This window comes from Lottia gigantea (genome assembly GCF_000327385.1).
Source record: "Lottia gigantea unplaced genomic scaffold LOTGIsca_105, whole genome shotgun sequence".
Lineage (NCBI taxonomy): Eukaryota > Metazoa > Mollusca > Gastropoda > Lottiidae > Lottia > Lottia gigantea.
Genome location: NW_008706876.1, coordinates 824,680 through 848,655, shown reverse-complemented (window position 1 = coordinate 848,655; position 23,976 = coordinate 824,680). Strand labels below are relative to the sequence as shown.

The following is a 23,976-nucleotide window of genomic DNA, read 5'->3' as shown; positions in this document are numbered from 1 at the left end:
ATAATACAGATAACATATCACAATTAGTATACTATTATAATAATGACATGTAGATAACTCTAAATAACCAAACTGTTTACCTATAATACAGATAACATATCACAATTAGTATAATATTATAATAATGACATGTAGTTAACTCTAAATAACCAAACTGTTTACCTATAATACAGATAACATATCACAATTAGTATACTATTATAACAATGACATGTAAATAACTCTAAATAACCAAACTGTTTACCTATAATACAGATAACATATCATAATTAGTATACTATTGTAACAATGACATGTAAATAACTCTAAATAACCAAACTGTTTACCTATAATACAGATAACATATCACAATTAATATACTATTATAATAATGACATGTAAATAACTCTACATAACCAAACTGATTACCTATAATACAGATAACATATCACAATTAGTATACTATTATAACAATGACATGTAAATAACTCTAAATAACCAAACTGTTTACCTATAATATAGATAACATATCACAATTAGATATACTATTATAACAATAACATGTAAATAACTATAAATAACCAAACTGTTTACCTATAATACAGATAACATATCACAATTAATATACTATTATAATAATGACATGTAAATAACTATAAATAACCAAACTGTTTACCTATAATATAGATAACATATCACAATTAGTATACTATTATAACAATGACATGTAAATAACTCTAAATAACCAAACTGATAACCTATAATACAGATAACATATCACAATTAGTATACTATTGTAACAATGACATGTAAATAACTCTAAATAACCAAACTGTTTACCTATAATACAGATAACATATCACAATTAGTATACTATTATAATAATGAAATGTAAATAACTCTAAATAACCGAACTGTTTACCTATAATATAGATAACATATCACAATTAGTATACTATTATAACAATGACATGTAAATAACTCTAAATAACCAAACTGTTTACCTATAATATAGATAACATATCACAATTAATATACTATTATAACAATAACATGTAAATAACTATAAATAACCAAACTGTTTACCTATAATATAGATAACATATCACAATTAGTATACTATTATAACAATGACATGTAAATAACTCTAAATAACCAAACTGTTTACCTATAATACAGATAACATATCACAATTAGTATACTATTGTAACAATGACATGTAAATAACTCTAAATAACCAAACTGTTTACCTATAATACAGATAACATATCACAATTAGTATACTATTGTAACAATGACATGTAAATAACTCTAAATAACCAAACTGTTTACCTATAATACAGATAACATATCACAATTAGTATACTATTGTAACAATGACATGTAAATAACTCTAAATAACCAAACTGTTTACCTATAATACAGATAACATATCACAATTAGTATACTATTATAACAATGACATGTAAATAACTCTAAATAACCAAACTGTTTACCTATAATACAGATAACATATCACAATTAGTATACTATTGTAACAATGACATGTAAATAAGTTTAAATAACCAAACTGTTGACCATCATATTGCCATATCAGAATAACCGTTATAATTCTATTTCACTTCTCTTGCAGATCATCATGAATTCATAATTCTGTAATCTCCAAGCTTAAACTTGAGCAACATTTCAAACAATTTTTGTTGAAAATTTACGACAAAGAGAAGAAAGAAGTGTTGTGAGTGTCTTTACAACAATTTAGGGACTTTCCTAGAATACAGTGAGATGTATATGACTAGAAAACACCGTGTTTCAGATCTTCGATATCTTGTGTCAGTTTCCAAATGGCATTGGAGCAAAACTAACAAATAAAATGCTTTTTGTATACCGAATTTGTGAGACTTTCTTTATCGCTTTCTATACATTGCTTGATACATATGCGATACACAAAATTATTATATCGCGTAACTCACAAGGGTGTGCAAATGTCCCGATTTGCTTTACTACCACATACACTCTCTGACTTGGGGGAATGAACATCAATCCTGCATTATATATTCCAGAACCATAGAACAATAAATACATCATACTTACAATCTGCTACAAGAAAATATTGAATAACGAGAATAATGAGATCACAAACTATAAAATATTTCGCCATTTTTCACCCAGGAAGAAAATTACGACAGACTAAAACTTGACTTGACTTTTTTCAATATATTATTATATTGAATCTAAAAATATATTATAGTCAAAAAACAGAATTATTTTTCAAAACATAAAGACGACTAGTCCATTATGTTTTCAAGGGTATAAAAGATATTGAATATGAAAATCTAAAATGAGATAAATATGTATACAACTTGGTTTGTTTACGATAGGCAGATTTTATATATGTTTTTTTCTTGTTAAGTGTGTTGGAAGACTTTAATGGATGTTTCTTACTCAGAACTGTAAATGAAATGGACAGTCAGAAGAACATCCTTCCGAAAATTTTGAATTTTTTTCTGTTAGACGAAAAATATTATGTTGCCTTTTATAACTTTCATATTATATTCTTTATGGAATAATATTTAGTCAGATGTAAACTAAAGTTAGAAAAAACACATCAGTTCATTTTGATATCCATTACAAAACCACGAGATACAGATATTTAAAAATCTGCTTAAAATAACTGAAAGAGAAGGTTACGCAAACAGCTGAAGTTTGGATCTCAATCAGAATATGTAAACGTAAATCAAAATAAAACTAAAAAAATACTAAAAAGGTCATACTTATTATCCTCGTAAAAAATTGTTATTCTCAGTTGACTATTAAAGGGACAGATTTACCATTGTTTGACTAATCTAACCTTAGTTTCTGAAACGGTACTTTTTTTTTAGCTAAGATAATCAGTAATATTGTTCATAGCTCACCGTCGAAATTTGGGGCCTTCAAATCATGTATGCTCAGAATTATCCGCTTTTGACAGTTAAAATGTTTTTTCTTGAGACTCCGCTATAATATAAAAAGACCTGTAAACCATGGCTCTCGTCAATTGATAGAATAAATAGCAGATAATTAATATCCGTCATGATACAGTATTATTACCTCGTGACAATAGTAATTGTTAAAACATTAACACTTGACATACGGAAAATATCACAAATGGAAAGTGTCTGCTATCGTATCACAAATAATGGTGTTTTCGCCATGTTAGCCTATTAAACTCTTACCAGATTGGTTCACGGCATCAAGATACTCAAACAGAACAAAGTTTCAAAATATGGTTTCAACGTACGATGGGTAACTAAGGTCAGTCCATAGGTCACCTGTTCAGTATAGTTAGTGCAGAAATCACACGATATACACCATGTTCTGGTATTTTTATTAGATATAATTTTTTTTCAACCAAATAAAATCTATAGCCAAAGTTTTTTTACTTGGCTTATTGAAATTTCTGGATTGTCGTCCTTTAATATTATAATTATATCATTGTTCATAGCAACCAGACGTCTTCTATATACCATTTAGTACTGATCTGTTCAACGTGTAACATCAATTTCTGATCCCATTGTGCAATATTCATTTTATACTTCACTTCAGCTTTGTACAAAATGAAGATAAATCTTTGTTTGGTGTTGTTTTCAATTGTAGTTTATATTGTGTGCTCGATGGACATTTTGATGATCAGAAGAGAGGATTTGGAGGATACGACATCTGAAGATTATACACTGTTACATTTAGATAATATACAGTCAGTGACAATTTGTGGGATTCAGTGCTCCAGAGACTTAGCATGTGTATCATTCTTTTATAATAAACATTCTGAAGTTTGTCAGACAAAATCAGTTCAGTTTCAACCCTATTCATATGTAGAACTAGAATATGGCAACTCTTATTACACTCTGCATCAAGGTAACTAGAATTCGGGGTTTATTATTTTCTATATTTTGTTCTCTTTTACTACCTACGCCATTTTACTTATTATAAATCAGTTTACCATGCAATACAATGAAAGAATACACTAGTATTGTAATAAAGGTAATGAAAGATCTGGGATATTCACTTTTTACCATTAATAAGTTCTACATGCATGAGCATCTCCACAACACATCAACTGATATATATTTTATTTCCACAGAGAATTGCCCAGTTGACTTTGTAAGAAACAGAAAATATGATTTATGTTATAAACCGTTTTTGAATATAGTTTATAATGTAGACGAAGCTTACTCAAACTGTGAAAATGATGGCTATGTAATAGCCAGAGCTAAAACAGATGATGCCTATCGACATATCTGTGATCAACTCATGGTAACAGATGGTAAGTATCTTTTCAATATTTTGAGACTAGTCATAATTTTGAGACTTGTTTTAAATCATAACAAGGCAGCAGATCTTTCTGTTATCAAGCCTAGATTAATTAACAAGGCAAACCCAGTTTCAGAGTAACATATTTAATTTTTTAGATGGATATGGAGAATATATAATTGACGGAAAGGAGAATATTTCGATGAACGGCGATTGGTGGTTCAGTAATGGTGAACAAATGTTGGCATTCATTTGGGGTCCAGATGAACCCATTATTGAATCAGATTTTTATTATGTTCATTTACATATGGAAGATGGAAAATGTGAAATGCAAACTACTCTCTACACTTATGATTATTACTATATTTGCCAGGTAGTGTGAAGTTTATAATTTTAATATAATTGATGTTAGATAGTTTGTTTACTCTCTACCTTCAAGACAACACATTATGTGGCAATAATTGTTGTTGATTTGATTTAAACAATATTTATTTCATTTAGCAGTGCAATACAAATTATAGAACGATATGAAATGACGATACAGAAACAAGCTGGTAGCTTATGTTAATCTGCTTCGCCTGTATTCACAGTTACAAATATAATATATAAAAAGTATAACGGTAACGAGACAAGATAAATAAATATACAAAAATATATGTTAAAAAAAGAGAGAAGTTCAGTTATCGAATGGAAGCTGAAGTGCGTCGAACAGGTTCGTTGGTTAAATGTGAATCATCAGTATGAAGCGTTTAAGGTTTGGGGTTTGGTGTACATATCATGTTTTATAAGGTAAAATAACTTTTATTAGTCAAAAAGTTTAGTAAGATTAAAGAATTTGTGGACTGTATTAACTATTAATTCGTTTTCATCTTTACTAAGATGTATATTTCCATAAAGAAGAGTTCTAATGTCCTGAAAACAGGGAGGGAGAAGTCTGATAGTAATTTGTCTAGGGTCTATGAAATTCGAGCAATATAGGAGGAAATGTTCTGAATCTTCATAGTGGTGACCACACGAACAGGATGGGTTATCCGAGATAGCCACATTAAAAACGGAATAATCTATATCACTTTTGTGAAGTCGATTTCGAGGTTTCTAGATCGGCTAAAAGTCTATAGTCTGGAGACAAATCAAAGAAACTACAGAATCTTTCTTCCATCGAGAAACAAAGAGAGAACTTGATCCCAAATGTCTGTTTAACAATCAATTTTTGTACTTCCTGTTTAGAAATCAAATTAAAAATTCTCGGGTTGTTGCTCATCAATAATAGGACTTTCATCTTACCTATTGTAAAATATTTATCTACTTAACAAAATTTTTCCTCTCATCTAAATTTTCTATGAGAAACGAACAATTGAACAATTTATATAACTTAAAAGATTTTGCAGAGTCGCAAAAAATCACTAGCATTAATAAGGGAATTTTTAACGAGTATTTATTAGTTTGTACGTACCGGTACATGTATACATAATGCATTTGTTTGAATTGTATTGTCTTCAGTTCCTTTAGAAACATCACGAGTACCAAGTTATCAACTGAGTATTTTAATACAATGTAATGACTGTGTTCAGTTCTTTAACATCATTCAATGCACATCTCATTCTAATTCATACAATTTGCATGTAATTTTTTGAAATCCTTGAATGCTATTGAATAAAATGTTTCTCCATCCTTTCTGAAAAAGTTATCATTGCCTTAAAGGGACGGAAGCGAGATCTCCGGGAGCAAATCATAGCTTGGTCTCAGAAACGTGAATTTTCCCGCTAATTTAATCAGTAATAATTTCCGCAACACAGTGACGTTATGTATACAGTAGACTCAATCATCTTATCCCACTTCGTCTACGCACAGCTGCGACGGAAGGTGTCTTGGTGTCAGAGACTAGATCTACAAGTCTTTAAATTTTGGATACCACAATTTTTTAGAAATTAGATAAGCTTGTGAACGAAATAAATAAAAAGTTAAATTTTTTGTTCAAGATCTATTTGAAGGTATTATTTTCGTACAGTTTTAGTAGATAGTGGTTCTTAAGACTATTTCCAAATCAACTCCCCAAAATGCCACACCTGTATCTTTAAGACAACATGACTCAAACTCAGAAGTTTGAGAGCATATTTTTTATTTTCCAATGCTTATATAATTATGTAATACATAAGAGAAATTGACTTTATTGTAGAGGTTTTGAAGATCAATGTAAGAGTATCTTGCATTATGATGAATTGAATATTAAGGACAATATAAGAGTAGACTATATTTTGATTGAATATTAAGGACAATATAAGAGTAGACTATATTTTGCATTATGATGAATATTAAGGGAAATATTATACAATTAATACCTTTTGTGGTGAGTTGGCAAATTCTCATGTCAACTGAAACTAAAAGGCATTAATTGTTTTATTAAATGACAATTTCTCCCTAAAGCCCCGAATAGACGAGGTACGGTGTCCGGTGTATCATAGTTTGGATTATCGATAGTGAAAATAGTAGATTTGAAACGTTTCCACAACGAAATAGTATGTAATAAAAGTCGAACGCACACGTGTCTATAGGTTTTCAATATTGCACTCGGGGTTTGGCGTTGTGATACACTCAGCAATATTTTTAGCAATATTAAATACGCACACAAGTGGTATCACTACGCCAAGCCCCGAGTGCAATATTGAAAGGTGCGGTGCACTAGACGTGGTGCGGTTCGACCATTATATTGCATGATGAATATTATAGTTAATATATAAAGATATTAAGCCAAAGTAGTTAGAATGGCAATTTGAGCACGTAATCAAAAATTAACAGTGGTTCAAAAGAAGAATACAATTCGTTTTAATGACACCAAAATGCTGGTGTTACCATTCTTTTCCTCTCGGATATCAATTCTGTCTACGTCAGTCGCGAATTTAACTGTTCAGATTATGATGCCAAGATAAATGCTGGGATGTTTGAACGTATGTTTTCCTATTAGTATTGTTACGGGGGCTTCAAAATTGCTTGGCATTTGAGGAAAACCTTCATTGGTATGGTAGAGGACATGTATCTAAAATTCACAATGTACGACAGATGCGATTGAATCTGAAGGGATAATCTATTGCTATTAACTAACACATTTTGTTAATCTGTAATTTGGTTATAAGATGATATAATAGTTTTCAGTGGACTCTACGAATAACTTAAAACAATAATACTGATCAGCAAACGCACATTGAACACAACTTGTGAAATATGAGTTCTGCTAACTTCCAAGATTTCAGTCTTTTATAACTTTCATATTATATTCTTTATGGAATAATATTTAGTCAGATGTAAACTAAAGTTATAAAAAACACATCAGTTCATATGAATTTCCATTACAAAACCACGAGATACAGATATTTAAAAATCTGCTTCAAAAAAAAAACTGAAAAAGAAGGTTACGCAAACAGCTGAAGTTTGGATCTCAATCAGAATATGTAAACGTAAATCAAAATGAAACTAAAAAAATACTAAAAAGGTCATACTTATTATCCTCGTAAAAAATTGTTATTCTCAGTTGACTATTAAAGGGACAGATTAACCATTGTTTGACTAATCTAACCTTAGTTTCTGAAACGGTACTTTTTTTTTAGCTAAGATAATGAGTAATATTGTACATAGCTCACCGTCGAAATTTGAGGCCTTCAAATCATGTATTCCTATAGGCCATGGACTGTGCCTCTCAAATATGCTTTAAAACGACGTTTTGTAGCACAACCTGGAGATTACTTTTTCTCACCTGGAATCTATTCCTATGTGCTATAGCTAGCTAAAAATCCACGTTCCCACTTTCAGAAAGTGCCACAACTCCATATTTCAGCTTTTAAAGATGCGCATTTTGATTTGATTTTTATACAAATCTTGAACTTTAATGAGCTATGAAAAATATTCTGAGACTCTGTTAGGCATGAAACATTCAGGATTTGTTGAATATATGGTGCAGTCTCCCCAGATGTTATAAATCAGTTAAAAAAAACTGTTAGCCAAAGGTTATAACAAAAATACACTCAACATTCAAAAATGCTAAACTTGTAAAGGGAGATAATTCAAATACTTTCATTTAACCCACCACATTCAGTTGCAGATATGAAATATTATGACTGTTAGTTATACTAAGAGACAATTTAATAATAATATTTCACATTTACCAGTCTAGAATAGTCTTAATATATCAACCATACATCAATCCTCTTCTAAATTTGTCAATTTCCATTTTGAGACGTTCACACGACCAAAGTAATCAGTGAATGAAAAAAAAGTAGATGGACACCTTTTTCTTTCGCAACTTTTATTACATTAACAATAAACATTACTATCACATAAACTCGAATTGGCAAGATCCATTCCCATCCAAATAATTAATAAGGAGTTAACAAGGATGAACACATTTATGACTTGATAGCCACTGCCCTAACAAACAAACTGACACCATTATGCATCATCTTTACGAAAAATGAAAATCTGGAGGGCGATTGCTTCTCTGGAATTAGACGTATACTTCTCCATTGTGATTTTAATAAAGATATATAATTTTCTTTACCAGTAACAATTTGTTTTCATCAATCTTGAATGTTTTCTAATATAAATAAGCTTATGTAAGTTTATGTAATAATCAAAATATTTAACACATTAATATTAGATATACAGAATATTCCGTTTTTTTTATATATTGATTGCAACCTGTTCTATGGGACAAAATTGCTTAGGAGTTTTACACTTTCTGTGGCAGTTGTAAAAACAGGTAGTAGCTTTAACGATAGCCAACATGTTTTTAAAAACCATATAAGGAGCAACCCTTCCAACAAATTATCTTAATAAATTATTAAAAAAATATGTCATCAACATAATGTAGCACGGTCCCTACGAAAAAAAAAACAAAGTTGGCATAACGCAGACACCAAAGTTTTTAGTAAGCCTAATACAACGATATTGACTTTACTTTTGGCTATAGGCCCTAAATGTGAACCTTTTAGAAAACAATCTATTTAAAACTGCATATTAGTTTTACAATTAATCAAAAGCTAGAAGTTTTTCTGGTAAAAATTCACAACGAGCGACCAAACCAAAAATGTCAACAAACAACAAACATGTCAACATGTCGTGTGAAAAATCCACTTTCATTTTCTTTCCTGCAAATACATCTTTCTGCATTTCTCTTTTCCCCGCTCTCCAGATAAATACATTCTTTGCAAAAGATACGGCTCTTGTCCAACAAGTTTCCGAAAATTGAATAACTTTTGCATGATCTTTCGATTTCAGATGAATTGAACACTTCATTTTGTCGATCAAATTGTTTACAGAAAGTTGACCTCGTCGAACTAGAAAAGGTCAACCAGCGGAGTTATATATAAGAATAACGTCATTTGATTGGTTCGATATCGGACTGATATTGAGATAAGAGGGGAACACTCTCGGCAAGAGGCGCGAATATTTAAGTTCCATATTTTCGGCACCGGATACAAGAAAACTGGCAAGATTCCAGCTTGGGAACATGGATTATTGACTTTAGCTTTACAATATCAACACACTTAGCTTGAAATTTTTTAATCCCCTTAAAATTTTATGGAGTGAAACGATACGTACAGACAGTCCATGGTAGAAATATCCGCTTTTGACAGTTAAAATGAGACTGGTTTTTTCTTGAGACTCCACTATAATATAGAAAAGACCTGTAAACCATGGTTCTCGTCAATTGATAGATAAATAGCAGATAATTAATATCCGTCATGATACAGTATTATTACCTCATGACAATAGTAATTGTAAAAACACTTGACATACGGAAAATATCTCAAATGGAAAGTGTCTGCTATCGTATCACAAATAATGGTGTTTTCGTCATCAAGATACTCACACAGAACAAAGTTTCAAAATATGGTTTCAACGTACGATGGGTAACTAAGGTCAGTCATCCATAGGTCATCTGTTCAGTATAGTTAGTGCAGAAATCAAACGATATACACTATGACCCGGACATGAAAAGTATCCATTTTGGTGAAAAAGGCAAATAATTTTTTTGGATATTTTTATAATATATATTTTTTTCAACCAAATAAAATCTATATCCAAAGTTTTTTACTTGGCTTATTGAAATTTCTGGATTGTCGTCCTTTAATATTATAATTATATCATTGTTCATAGCAACCAGACGTCTTCTATATACCATTTAGCACTGATCTGTTCAACGTGTAACATCAATTTCAGATCACATTGTGCAAATTCATTTTATACTTCACTTCAGCTTTGTACAAAATGAAGATAAATCTTTGTTTGGTGTTGTTTTCAATTGTAGTTTATATTGTGTGCTCGATGGACATTTTGATGATCAGAAGAGATGATTTGGAGGATACGACATCTGAAGATTATACACTGTTAAATTTAGATAATATACAGTCAGTGACAATTTGTGCGATTCAGTGCTCCAGAGACTTAGCATGTGTATCATTCTTTTATAATAAATATTCTGAAGTTTGTCAGACAAAATCGGTTCAGTTTCAATTAAATTCATATGTAGAACCAGAATATGGCAACTCTTATTACACTCTGTATCAAGGTAACTAAAATTTTCTATATTTTGTTCTCTTTTACTACCCACGCCATTTTTCTTATTATAAATCAGAGTTTACCATGCAATACAATGAAAGAATGCACTAGTATTGTAATAAAGGTAATGAAAGATCTAGGATATTCACTTTTTGACACGTGTTCACATGTTCGTTATGTTTTTTATTTTGTAATGAACTTGATAACTTTCGCACACCACACCACCAATCATCACTACTTGTCAAGATTTACGTTTGAGTGAAAAGGAAAAAATCCTCGAATCCGCACAAATTATCGTTCAGGTATACTACGGTATGTCGTAATTCAATTCACCAAAATTGACGCGTGGAGGTTTGTCTCTGCTATACACTAATCTGATGACATTTTGGCAATTTTTTCTTACATTAGAAATATAATGGGAAGGTGTTTACTTCATCCCGATATTTAGCTGCAACGTCACCACTATTGGTTGGTATCTGATATCGCCGACATTCACTTCACTTTATCATCATTCTCAGGGTAACAATGATTAAGGCACAAATTGTATCAATTTGCATTGAAGCAATTCAACGCACACACTTAAAGGGACAGATGCGGCCTTCAACTCCAAATGTATCCATAATTATCTATGTTTGAAAATTATTTTATATATTTATTTATTTTTATATCAGTTGTCATTTTAAGAGGCTTTTTATTTTAAATATCCCTTAAAGACGTTACGGGTTTACAGTAGGCCCAATCATCCTGCCCTACTTCGACAACTCACAGCTACGACGTAATATGTCTTGGTGTCGGAGATTATATCAACAAGGCGTTAACGTTCGGATACCCCAATATTCAGAATATTGTGAACGAAATAAGTAAAAAGTAAATTTTTTTGTGAGAGGTCTATATTGCAATTTTCAAGCAGTTTAAGTAGTTCTGAAGACAGATTTACATATATTGAAGACCCAAATCAAAGAGTCGCATCAGTCCCATTAATAAGGTTTAGATGCATGAGCATCTCCACAACACATTAACTGATATATATTTTTTTTCCACAGAGAATTGCCCAGTTGACTTTGTAAGAAACAGAAAATATGATTTATGCTATAAACCATTTATGAATAATATGGCTAAAACTGTAAACACAGATTACTCAAACTGTGACAATGATGGCTATGTATTAGTCAGTGCTAAAACAGATGATGCCTATCGACATATCTGTGATCAACTCATGGTAACAGATGGTAAGTATCTTTTCAATATTTTTAGACTAGTAAAGGGTCGGGACTACGGGAGGGGGATCGGAGGTGGGGGGAGGGCGAGATACGGTCAGATTCAAATATAAATCATAACAAGGCAGTAGATCTTTCTGTTATCAAGCCTAGATTAATTATCAAGGCAAACCCAGTTTTAGAGTAACGTATTTAATTTTTTAGAAGGAAATGCAGATTATACAATTGATGGAGAGGAGGATTTTTCAATGAACGGAGAATGGTGGTTCAGTAATGATGAACAGATGTTGGCATTCATTTGGGGTCCAGATGAACCCAGTAATGAATCAGATTTTTATTATGTTCATTTACATGTAGAAGATGGAAAATGTGAAATGCAAAATACTCCCTACTATTATGATTCTTATTATATTTGCCAGGTAGTGTGAAGTTTATAGTTTTATGTAATCTTATTGATACTCGATAATTTCTTTACTCACCACCTTCAAGACAACACATTATGTGACTATAATTGATGTTAGATAGTTTGTTTACTCTCTATCTTCAAGACAACACATTATGTGGTAATAATTGATGTTCGATAGTTTGTTTACTCTCTACCTCCAAGACAACACATTATGTGACTATAATTGATGTTCGATAGTTTGTTTACTCTCTACCTTCAAGACAACACATTATGTGACTATAATTGATGTTAGATAGTTTGTTTACTCTCTATCTTCAAGACAACACATTATGTGGTAATAATTGATACTCGATAATTTCTTTACTCTCTACCTTCAAGATAACACATTATGTGACTATAATTGATGTTAGATAGTTTGTTTACTCTCTCTGCAAGATAACACATTATGTGGTAATAATTGATACTCGATAATTTCTTTACTCACCACCTTCAAGACAACACATTATGTGACTATAATTGATGTTAGATAGTTTGTTTATTCTCTATCTTCAAGATAACACATTATGTGGTAATAATTGATACTCGATAATTTCTTTACTCTCTACCTTCAAGATAACACATTATGTGACTATAATTGATGTTCGATAATTTATTTACTCTCTACCTTCAAGAAAACACATTATGTGACTATAATTGATGTTAGATAGTTTGTTTACTCTCTACCTTCAAGATAACACATTATGTGGCAATAATTGATGTTCGATAAGTTTGTTTACTCACTACCTTCAAGATAACACATTATGTGGCAATAATTGATGTTCGATAATTTGTGTACTGTATCTGCAACTGAAAGAGCTTAACCCAACACAGTAACATGTTTTGAGAGTTATTCCCCCTTTTTTTGCTATGTAAAATTCAAATGGACTGAATTCAAACATGACTGAGAGCCTTTACGATGACCTGCGTCCAGAAAGATCTTCAACAGCAACCAATCCGGAAAACATTTGCATTACATGGCGATGGCTGATCAACGATTGACCAATCGACATATTGTCAGTGTTCTTGACATTCCGCATTTGGGGGTTGAGCACTTTTTCACCAGTAAGATGGATATGACAGAAGTGCACTGGCGACCGAAGCTCTTTACAGAGGAGAAGTAACGTGTCATATTACGAATCCCATGATAATCTACCGTATCAAAGCAGATATCGATGATTATTTTAAGCCCATCGGCTTTTATTCCCACAGACAATTCCGTTTATGTGGTACCACTACGCAAAGCCACTTGTGCAAAATTGATAACACATAGACACTCGAGCTGTTCGACCATATATTACAATAGAGCCACAAATTTAGCTAACATAAAAAAAGATATTTATCCAAATGATCTAGACGTTATACTGATATAGATATGTGTATACCTTTGTATTTAGCTTTCAAAACATATATAACGTTCGTAACTATTTTGTAAAGATATTTAGATACATTCCTGTATTTGTGTTCTTTGGTTGTAAACGTTTCAGTAATATACTTACGGTTCGACTTAAAAGAGCAAACAAGTGTAAACAAGCGCGGTAAAATGCAAGTGACGGTAAAAGCACAGAATATATGAATTATATATAATATCGATCGATATTAAAGGACGCGGAAACGATTTAAGATGCCCACTATGTGCTTCAGCCAAAACATAAAACAATTTTAAGTGACTGTAAAGAGGTTTCCATGCTACTTTTTTTTAACATCTAAGATGTTGCCAGTTGATGTGCCTTGAGTAATCTGTTCACACCCCTTTTTATAACAAAACTGAGTAAAACCAACACTTTCAGGTGTCAATCCTACATTAAATGCCTATCCGTGAGATTCTCGTTAACTATCGATGCTAACATTCTGATACACCAAACAAATTTCGATTATCGAATCCGCTTGAGACATATAACTATTTTCTTTTGTAATTGAAAATTACGTATTTGTAACAATCTGGTTTAAAATCTTATATTTCCCTTCAAACAGCATAAAAAAGGTCCAATAGAATATTATTTGAACCGGTTTGAGCTTGGTTTGCGCTTGGTTTACGCTTTGCTTGTGCTTGGTTTACGCTTTGTTTGCGCTTGTTTTCTCTTGTTTGCGCTTGTTTGCTCTTGTTTGCGCTTTTTAGTCGGACCTATATACATATCCACATTTTTTACTTCTTAGTCAGTGAGTTGCATAGTTCTTAGTGATTGGCCATCAATTTTGATTAATGTATATCGACTATAGGCAAACGTGTTGTTTGTTTCCTGTATAAAGTTTTTCTTCCAAAATATTGTATTTCTTGGCTTCTATTTTCCCGCTTACAAAACAGATTTGTAAGAGGAAAATAACAAAATAAAAAACGGAATAATCTATATCACTTTTGTGAAGTCGATTCGGGGTTTCTAGATCGGCTAAAAGTCTATAGCCTAGAGACAAAACAAAGAAGAACTTGATCCCAAATGTCTGTTTAACAATCAATTTTTGTACTTCCTGTTTAGAAATTAAATTAAAAATTCTCGGGTTGTTGCTCATCAATAATAGGACTTTCATCTTACCTATTGTAAAATATTTATCTACTTAACAAAATTTTTCCTCTCATCTAAATTTTCTATGAGAAACTCCGTAATCAATGAACAATTTATATAACTTATAAGATTTTGCAGAGTCGCAAAAAATCACTATAACGCATTAATAACGGAATTTTTAAAAAGTATTTATTAGTTTCTACATAATGCATTTGTTTGAATTGTATTGTCTTCAGTTCCTTTAGAAACATCACGAGTACCAAGTTATCAACTGAGTATTTTAATACAATGTAATGACTGTGTTCAGTTCTTTAACATCATTCAATGCACATCTCATTCTAATTCATACAATTTGCATGTAATTTTTTGAAATCGTTGAATGCTATTGAATAAAATGTTTCTCCATCCTTTCTGAAAAAGTTATCATTGCCTTAAAGGGACAGGAGTGAGATCTCCGGGAGTAAATCATAGCTTGGACTCGTGGACACTTTTCCGCTAATTTAATCAGTAATCATTTCCGCAGCTTACTGTAAAAGTATATCAACGATTATCTATGTATGAATGAGATCTCGTCGAGTCGTCTAACAATGACGTTATGTATACAGTAGACTCAATCATCTTATCTCACTTCGTCGACGCACAGCTGCGACGGAAGGTGTCTTGGTGTCAGAGACTATATATCTACAAGACTTTAAATTTCGGATACCCCAATCTTTTAGATATAAGATAAGCTAAAAAGTAAAATTTTTTGTTCAAGATCTATTTGAAGGTATTATGTGATTTTCGTACAGTTTTAGTAGATAGTAGTTCTTAAGACTATTTCCAAATCAACTCCCCAAAATGCCACAACTGTATCTTTAAGACAACGTGACTCTAACTCGGAAGTTTGAGAGCATATTTTTTATTTTCCAATGCTTATATAATTATGTAATACATAAGAGAAATTGACTTTATTGTAGAGGTTTTGAAGATCAATGTAAGAGTATCTTGCATTATGATGAATTGAATATTAAGATCAATATAAGAGTAGACTATATTTTGATTGAATATTAAGGACAATATAAGAGTAGACTATATTTTGATTGAATATTAAGGACAATATAAGAGTAGACTATATTTTGCATTATGATGAATTGAATATTAAGATCAATATAAGAGTAGACTATATTTTGATTGAATATTAAGGACAATATAAGAGTAGACTATATTTTGATTGAATATTAAGGACAATATAAGGGTAGACTATATTTTGCATTATGATGAATTGAATATTAAGGACAATATAAGAGTAGACTATATTTTGCATTATGATGAATTGAATATTAAGATCAATATAAGAGTAGACTATATTTTGATTGAATATTAAGGACAATATAAGAATAGACTATATTTTGATTGAATATTAAGGACAATATAAGAGTAGACTATATTTTGCATTGAATATTAAGGACAATATAAGAGTAGACTATATTTTGATTGAATATTAAGGACAATATAAGAATAGACTATATTTTGATTGAATATTAAGGACAATATAAGAATAGACTATATTTTGATTGAATATTAAGGGAAATATAAGAATAGACTATATTTTGATTGAATATTAAGGACAATATAAGAGTAGACTATATTTTGATTGAATATTAAGGTCAATATTATACAATTAATAACTTTTTTGTTGAGGTGGCAAATTCTCATGTCAACTGAAACCATGAGGCATAATTTGTTTGATTAAATGACAATTTCTCCCTAAACCCTGAATAGACAAGGTACGGTGTCGGGTGTATCATAGTGTGAATTATCGATAGTGAAAATAGTAGAAGCGAAACGTGTCCGCACCGTGTCCAGACCCGTAGCTCGTGTTTTCACTTTCTCTCACTTTTTCTGTATTAATTATTCTGCACCGGACAGCGGACTTTATTCGCGGCTTTATTTGTCAATGGCATAGGCCGGTGAAATGTCAAGATGCCGCCATTTGCAATTCTTGTTTACTGTTGTCAATGATAAGTCGAACGACGTGTGCAAAATTAGCTTTGATTAGCCGTAGATCAAAATTTGAGGAAAATCTTCATTGGTATGGCCGAGGACGTGTATCTAAGATTCACAATGTACGACAGATGCGATTGAATCTGAAGGGATAATCTATTGCTATTAACTAACACATTTTGTTAATCTGTAATTTGGTTATAAGATGATATAATAGTTTTCAGTGGACTCTACGAATAACTTAAAACAATAATACTGATCAGCAAACGCACATTGAACACAACTTGTGAAATATGGGTTCTGTAAACTTCCATGATTCGGTGGGTTCGTTTTGCCGCATTGCCCAACTTACCGCATCGTGCTCAACTGTAACATGTAAAACGAAACTAAAGGTTTCTGATAAAATCCGGAATGGCCATTTTTTACATGAAACGAAATATTTTAATCTGTTGTCCCGCATCTTTTTTTTATTATGTATAATTTGGACCTGTTTGAGGTAAAATCTGGAATAAAATAAATACCAAGTACAAACGATCAGAACCGTAATACAAAATACATAAATCCATAAAACAAGCCAAGTGCAATAAATGAATTTGGTAATAACTTGCAAGAGTTATGCCCCTCTATTGCGCGCCAATAACGTCACCCTCGTGCTAGAAAAAATGGCAACTGAAATGTCTGAAAGTGAAAATCTTCTGAATATAAATCAGAATTATCAAGCGGGGAGAACTTTGAAATTCTCGTATTCGATGGGCTCTATAATTCAGCAGTGGCTCAACCCCCACTGGTTCCAAATAGGTCCCAGAATGTCCTGGTTGACAAGGTAGAAGCTGGGGTTGATTGGCTCCACACTACTAACTACAAAAATCGACGAACCTGCGAAAAAAGAAAAATTAGATAGTGGACGACAGCCATATACGCCCACAACGGCATGCGGATGGTAAATATTCAAGATTTTGGGGCAATGGAAATAACTCTGCTTCTAACGGTCGAAAATAGCTCAAATTCAAACTTGATCTTCGTTTTATGAATATGTATAGACACACCGAATTTCATTTGATTCCATCAAAAAATCAGACAAGGGTGCCAACAATATACGTCCACATAGAGAGATGTGGGCGTATAAAAATCGATGCGGGCCACCATTCCGGATTCTATCGGAAACCTTTAGTTTCGTTTTACAAGTCGTTTTTGTGCAGTTGGGCATATTTCATATTATATTCTTTATGGAATAATATTTAGTCAGATGTAAACTAAAGTTAGAAAAAACACATCAGTTCATATGGATTTCCATTACAAACTACGAGATACAGATATTTAAAAATCTGCTTCAAAAAAAAAAAAAACAGCTGAAGTATGGGCACTCAATCAGAATATGTAAACGTGAATCAAAATAAAACTAAAAATACTAAAAAGGTCATACTTATTATCCTCGTAAAAAATTGTTATTCTCAGTTGACTATTAAAGGGACAGATTTACCATTGTTTGACTAATCTAACCTTAGTTTCTGAAACGGTACTTTTTTTTTTAGCTAAGATAATCAGTAATATTGTTCATAGCTCACCGTCGAAATTTGGGGCCTTCAAATCATGTATGCTCAGAATTATCCGCTTTTAAAAGTTAAAATGACGAGACTCCGCTATAATATAGAAAAGACCTGTAAATCATGGCTCTCGTCAATTGATAGAATAAAAAGCTGAGTATTAATATCCGTCATGATACAGTATTATTATCTCGTGACAATAGTAATTGTAAAAACACTTGACATACGGAAAATATCCTAAAGGGAAAGTGTCTGCTATCGTATCACAAAAAAATGGTGTTTTCGTCATGTTAGCCTTACCAGATTGGTTCACGACATCAAGAAACTCACACAGAACAAAGTTTCAAAATATGGTTTCAACGTACGAGGGGTAACTAAGGTCAGTCCATAGGCCATCTGTTCAGTATAGTTAGTGCAGAAATCACACGATATGCACTATGACCCGGACATGACAAGTATCCATTTTGGTGAAAAGGGCAAATAATTTCATTGGATATATTTATTAGATATTTTTTTCAAGCAAATAAAATCTATATCCAAAGTTTTTTTACTTGGCTTATTGAAATTTCTGGATTGTCGTCCTTTAATATTATAATTATATCATTGTTCATAGCAACCAGACGTCTTCTATATACCATTTAGTACTGATCTGTTCAACGTGTAACATTAATTTCAGATCCTATTGTGCAATATTCATTTTACACTTCACTTCAGCTTTGTACAAAATGAAGATAAATCTTTGTTTGGTGTTGTTTTCAATTGTAGTTTATATTGTGTGCTCGATGAAAATTTCGGTGATCAGAAGAGATGATTTGGAGGATACGACATCTGAAGATTATACACTGTTACATTTAGATAATATACAGTCAGTGACAATTTGTGGGATTCAGTGCTCCAGAGACTTAGCATGTGTATCATTCTTTTATAATAAATATTCAGAAATAATCAGTCCAGTTTCAACCCTATTCAGATGTAGAACCAGAATATGACAACTCTTATTACACTCTGTATCAAGGTAACTAGAATTCGGGGTTTATAATTTTCTATATTTTGTTCTCTTTTACTACCCACGCCATTTTTCTTATTATAAATCAGAGTTTACCATGCAATACAATGAAAGAATTCACTAGTATTGTAATAAAGGTAATGAAAGATCTAGGATATTCACTTTTTACTTACATTCTGAAAACATTTCGTAACCTACTAACGTGACACGTGCTCACATGTTCGTTATTTTTTTCATTTTTTTTAATGAACTTGATAACTTTCGGACACCACCAATCATCACTATTTGTCAAGATTTACGTTTGAGTGAAAAGTAAAGATTCTCGAATCCGCACAAATTATCGTTCAGGTATACTACGGTATGTCGTAATTCAATTCACCAAAATTGACGCGTGGAGGTTTGTCTCTGCTATACACTAATCTGATGAAATTTTGGCAATTGTTTCTTACATTAGAAATATAATGGGAAGGTGTTTACTTCATCCCGATATTTAGCTGCAACATCACCACTATTGGTTGGTATCTGATATCGCCGACATTCACTTCACTTTATCATCTTTAGGTAAACCAAATTCTCAGGGTAACAATGATTAAGGCACAAAGCAATTCAACTCACACACTTAAAGGGACAGATACGGCCTTCAAATCCAAGTGTATCCATAATTATCTATGTTTGAAATTTTTTTTAACGAGTGGTCATTTTAAGAGGCTTTTTATTTTAAATATCCCTTAAAGACGTCACGAGTTTACAGTAGGCCCAACTATCCTGACCTACTTCGTCAACGCACAGCTACGACGTAAAATGTCAACAAGGCGTTCAATTTTTGGATACCCAAATATTCAGAGAGAAGATAAGCTTGTGAACGAAATAAGCAAAACGTAAATTTTTTTGTGTGAGATCTATTTGAAGGAATTTTGCGATTTCCATACAGTTTGGGTATAGTTCTGAAGACTATTTACATATATTGAAGACCCAAATCAACCCTTAAAAAAGTCGCATCAGTCCCATTAATAAAGTTTAGATGCATGAGCATCTCCACAACACATTAACTGATATATATTTTCTTTCCACAGAGAATTGCCCAGTTGACTTTGTAAGAAACAGAAAATATGATTTATGTTATAAACCATTTTTGAATATGGTTTATAATGTAGACGAAGCTTACTCAAACTGTGAAAATGATGGCTATGTAATAGTCAGAGCTAAAACAGATGATGCCTATCGACATATCTGTGATCAACTCATGGTAACAGATAGTAAGTATCATTTCAATATTTTGAGACTAGTCAAGGGCCGGGAGCAGGATCGGGGTAGGGGGGGGGGGGGAGAATAAATCTAGACAAGGCAGCAGATCTTTCTGTTATCAAGCCTAGATTCAATAACAAGGCAACCCCAGTTTAAGAGCAACGTATTTAATTTTTTAGATGGATATGGAGAATATATAATTGATGGAAAGGAGGATATTTCGATGAACGGAGATTGGTGGTTCAGTAATGATGAACAGATGTTGGCATTCATTTGGGGTCCAAATCAACCCATTGATGTATCAGATTTCTATTATCTTCATTTACATATAGAAGATGGAAAATGTGAAATGCAAAATACTCCCTACTCTTATGATTATTATTATATTTGCCAGGTAGTGTGAAGTTTATAGTTTTATGTAATTGTATTGATATTCGATAGGTTGTTTACTCTCTATCTTCAAGATAACACATCATGTGGCAATAATTGATATTCGATAGTTTGTTTACTCTCTATCTTCAAGATAACACATTATGTGGCAATAATTGATGTTCGATTGTTTGTTTACTCTCTACCTTCAAGATAACACATTATGTGGCAATAATTGATGTTCGATTGTTTGTTTACTCACTACCTTCAAGACAACACATTATGTGGCAATAATTGATGTTCGATTGTTTGTTTACTCACTACCTTCAAGAAAACACATTATGTGGCAATAATTGATGTTCGATTGTTTGTTTACTCTCTACCTTCAAGATAACACATTATGTGACTATAATTGATGTTCGATAGTTTGTTTACTATCTACCTTCAAGATAACACATTATGTGGCAATAATTGATGTTCGATTGTTTGTTTACTCTCTACCTTCAAGATAACACATTATGTGGCAATAATTGATGTTCGATAGTTTGTTTACTCACTACCTTCAAGATAACACATTATGTGGCAATAATTGATGTTCGATAATTTGTTTACTCTCTACCTTCAAGATAACACATTATGTGACTATAATTGATGTTCGATAGTTTGTTTACTATCTACCTTCAAGATAACACATTATGTGGCAATAATTGATGTTCGATAATTTATTTACTCTCTACCTTCAAGATAACACATTATGTGACTATAATTGATGTTCGATAATTTGTTTACTCTCTACCTTCAAGACAACACATTATGTGGCAATAATTGATGTTCGATAATTTATTTACTCACTACCTTCAAGACAACACATTATGTGACTATAATTGATGTTCGATAATTTATTTACTCACTACCTTCAAGATAACACATTATGTGACTATAATTGATGTTCGATTGTTTGTTTACTCTCTACCTTCAAGATAACACATTATGTGACTATAATTGATGTTTGATAGTTTGTTTACTCTCTCTGCAAGATAACACATTATGTGGCAATAATTGATGTTCGATTGTTTGTTTACTCTCTACCTTCAAGATAACACATTATGTGACTATAATTGATGTTTGATAGTTTGTTTACTCTCTCTGCAAGATAACACATTATGTGGCAATAATTGATGTTTGATAATTTGTGTACTGTATCTACAACTAACCAAACACAGTAACATTTTTTGGGAGTTATTCCCCTCATTTTGCAATGTAAAATTCAAATTCAAATGGACTTAATTCAAACATGACTGAGAGCCATGAGGATGACCTGCTTCCGGGAAGATCGAAATATTGGTTATTAGTTCACTTGCAATGTCTGTCTATGGTAGCTAAAATGCGAGATTGGGCATGGGAAAAGCTTCACAAATGTGCCAGATGATTTACCTGGGACGACACGATCCATTTAATAAAAATATTTTGTTTAAAAATCTTCTTTCGTTTGTGGCAAAGGGAGGTAACTGGGTCTCAGCCTACAGACCACTTATAGAATTGTTTAATTTGTCTGCTTGTTAAAATCGATAGTGAGGCTTAGTCTGGATCCTTTTTTGTAAGGCCCCCTTTTTTAGTCAGTGTTTGTAATGTCATCGGCTTGTAAACATCGAATAAAGTTGTAGTCAACATCGTATACCTTTGTTTTTTTTTTATCGTGCCATGTCTTCAGTCATGTTCCTCGCAGCCCTGTGAGAATATGTATGATCCCTCGCATGTAGAGATTTAAAGCTGTATGACGTAACCCCGAAACCGAAAAATCTTTAAGGCTGGCCAATGTTTTTTTTTAAATATCAATAAGCGGGTTTAATTTAACTTTTAGATTTTTCCCTGTGTAAGCCTACATCAGTTAGTTTCTTCCTATCCAATTTTAAACAACATAAATTGCTGTTTAACATCCCAGATGTAACTTGCCGTAAGAATAAAATCCAATCTTGAGGGTATAGATGCACCATTTTGGGGGATTGATTTGTTCTTGAAAATATGTCATTAGTCTTCAGAAGTATTAGAAATATACGAAAATTGCAATTTTACTCACTATTTCTATGTGTCTTTTCTATAAATCACAGAGATCTTAAAATGACGAGTCGTCATTTTAACATTCAAATGCGGATAATTCTGGACACACGTGGATTTGAAGGCCCAAATTTCAACGGTGAGCCGCGAACACTATTACTGATGGGCTTGGCTAAAAAATCCCCAATTCTGAGACTAAAGTATATTTGGTCAAAAAGAATGGCGTATCTGTCCCTTTAGTCGTTAATGAAACTATACACAAATTTCATATCAAGGGAAATAACTGTGCTAACAAACAAAAATATTCCAAAAATAATATAATTTGAGTATTTCATCAAGGCGGGTATTGTGAACATTTGATTTTTCCTTGGGTAGCTTACATGGGCTGATATCATATAATATACTGCGCCAAACCTTTTGTCGATCTGTACACACTGTTTAAGCAATAAAAGACTTTCACTTTCACAATAGATTTATTGAAAACATTAATGTTGATTTAAGAATTTGACACAATATAAGATGGATTAATAAATTGTACCTCTAATAAGTCGACGTTGTTTGATATAGGGAGACAAACCCGTTAATCAAAATAAATAAAAAATGTAACAGTTGAATGTGAAATAGAAAAACTCAACATTGAATTGCCATGGCAAGTAAGGAGAAAAGACGAATTTTAGATCAAGGGAAATAACTGCACCAACAAACAAAAAATATAACAAATGTAGATAAACTCGTAAATGTAAATATATTTAAACTAAAAGTTGGTGTTATCATGAATTTTACACATAAT

General features: G+C 31.9%; 2 protein-coding genes across 2 annotated transcripts; both read left to right on the top strand.

The window, feature by feature from the left end:
• Positions 1-3,572: 3,572 nt before the first annotated feature.
• Positions 3,573-4,651, top strand: LOTGIDRAFT_170878 (hypothetical protein; the record flags this gene model as incomplete). The annotated part of the gene is made up of 3 exons (XM_009046731.1): positions 3,573-3,873; positions 4,100-4,282; positions 4,428-4,651. The coding sequence occupies 3 exons, from the start codon at positions 3,573-3,575 to the stop codon at positions 4,649-4,651; spliced, it is 708 nt and encodes a 235-aa protein (XP_009044979.1).
• A 5,422-nt stretch (positions 4,652-10,073) lies between these two features.
• Positions 10,074-23,079, top strand: LOTGIDRAFT_170877 (hypothetical protein; the record flags this gene model as incomplete). Its single annotated transcript, XM_009046730.1, has 8 exons — positions 10,074-10,181; positions 10,696-10,831; positions 11,865-12,050; positions 12,243-12,457; positions 19,466-19,526; positions 20,591-20,773; positions 20,942-21,156; positions 22,993-23,079. The coding sequence occupies 8 exons, from the start codon at positions 10,074-10,076 to the stop codon at positions 23,077-23,079; spliced, it is 1,191 nt and encodes a 396-aa protein (XP_009044978.1).
• Between the last annotated feature and the right edge of the window lie 897 nt (positions 23,080-23,976).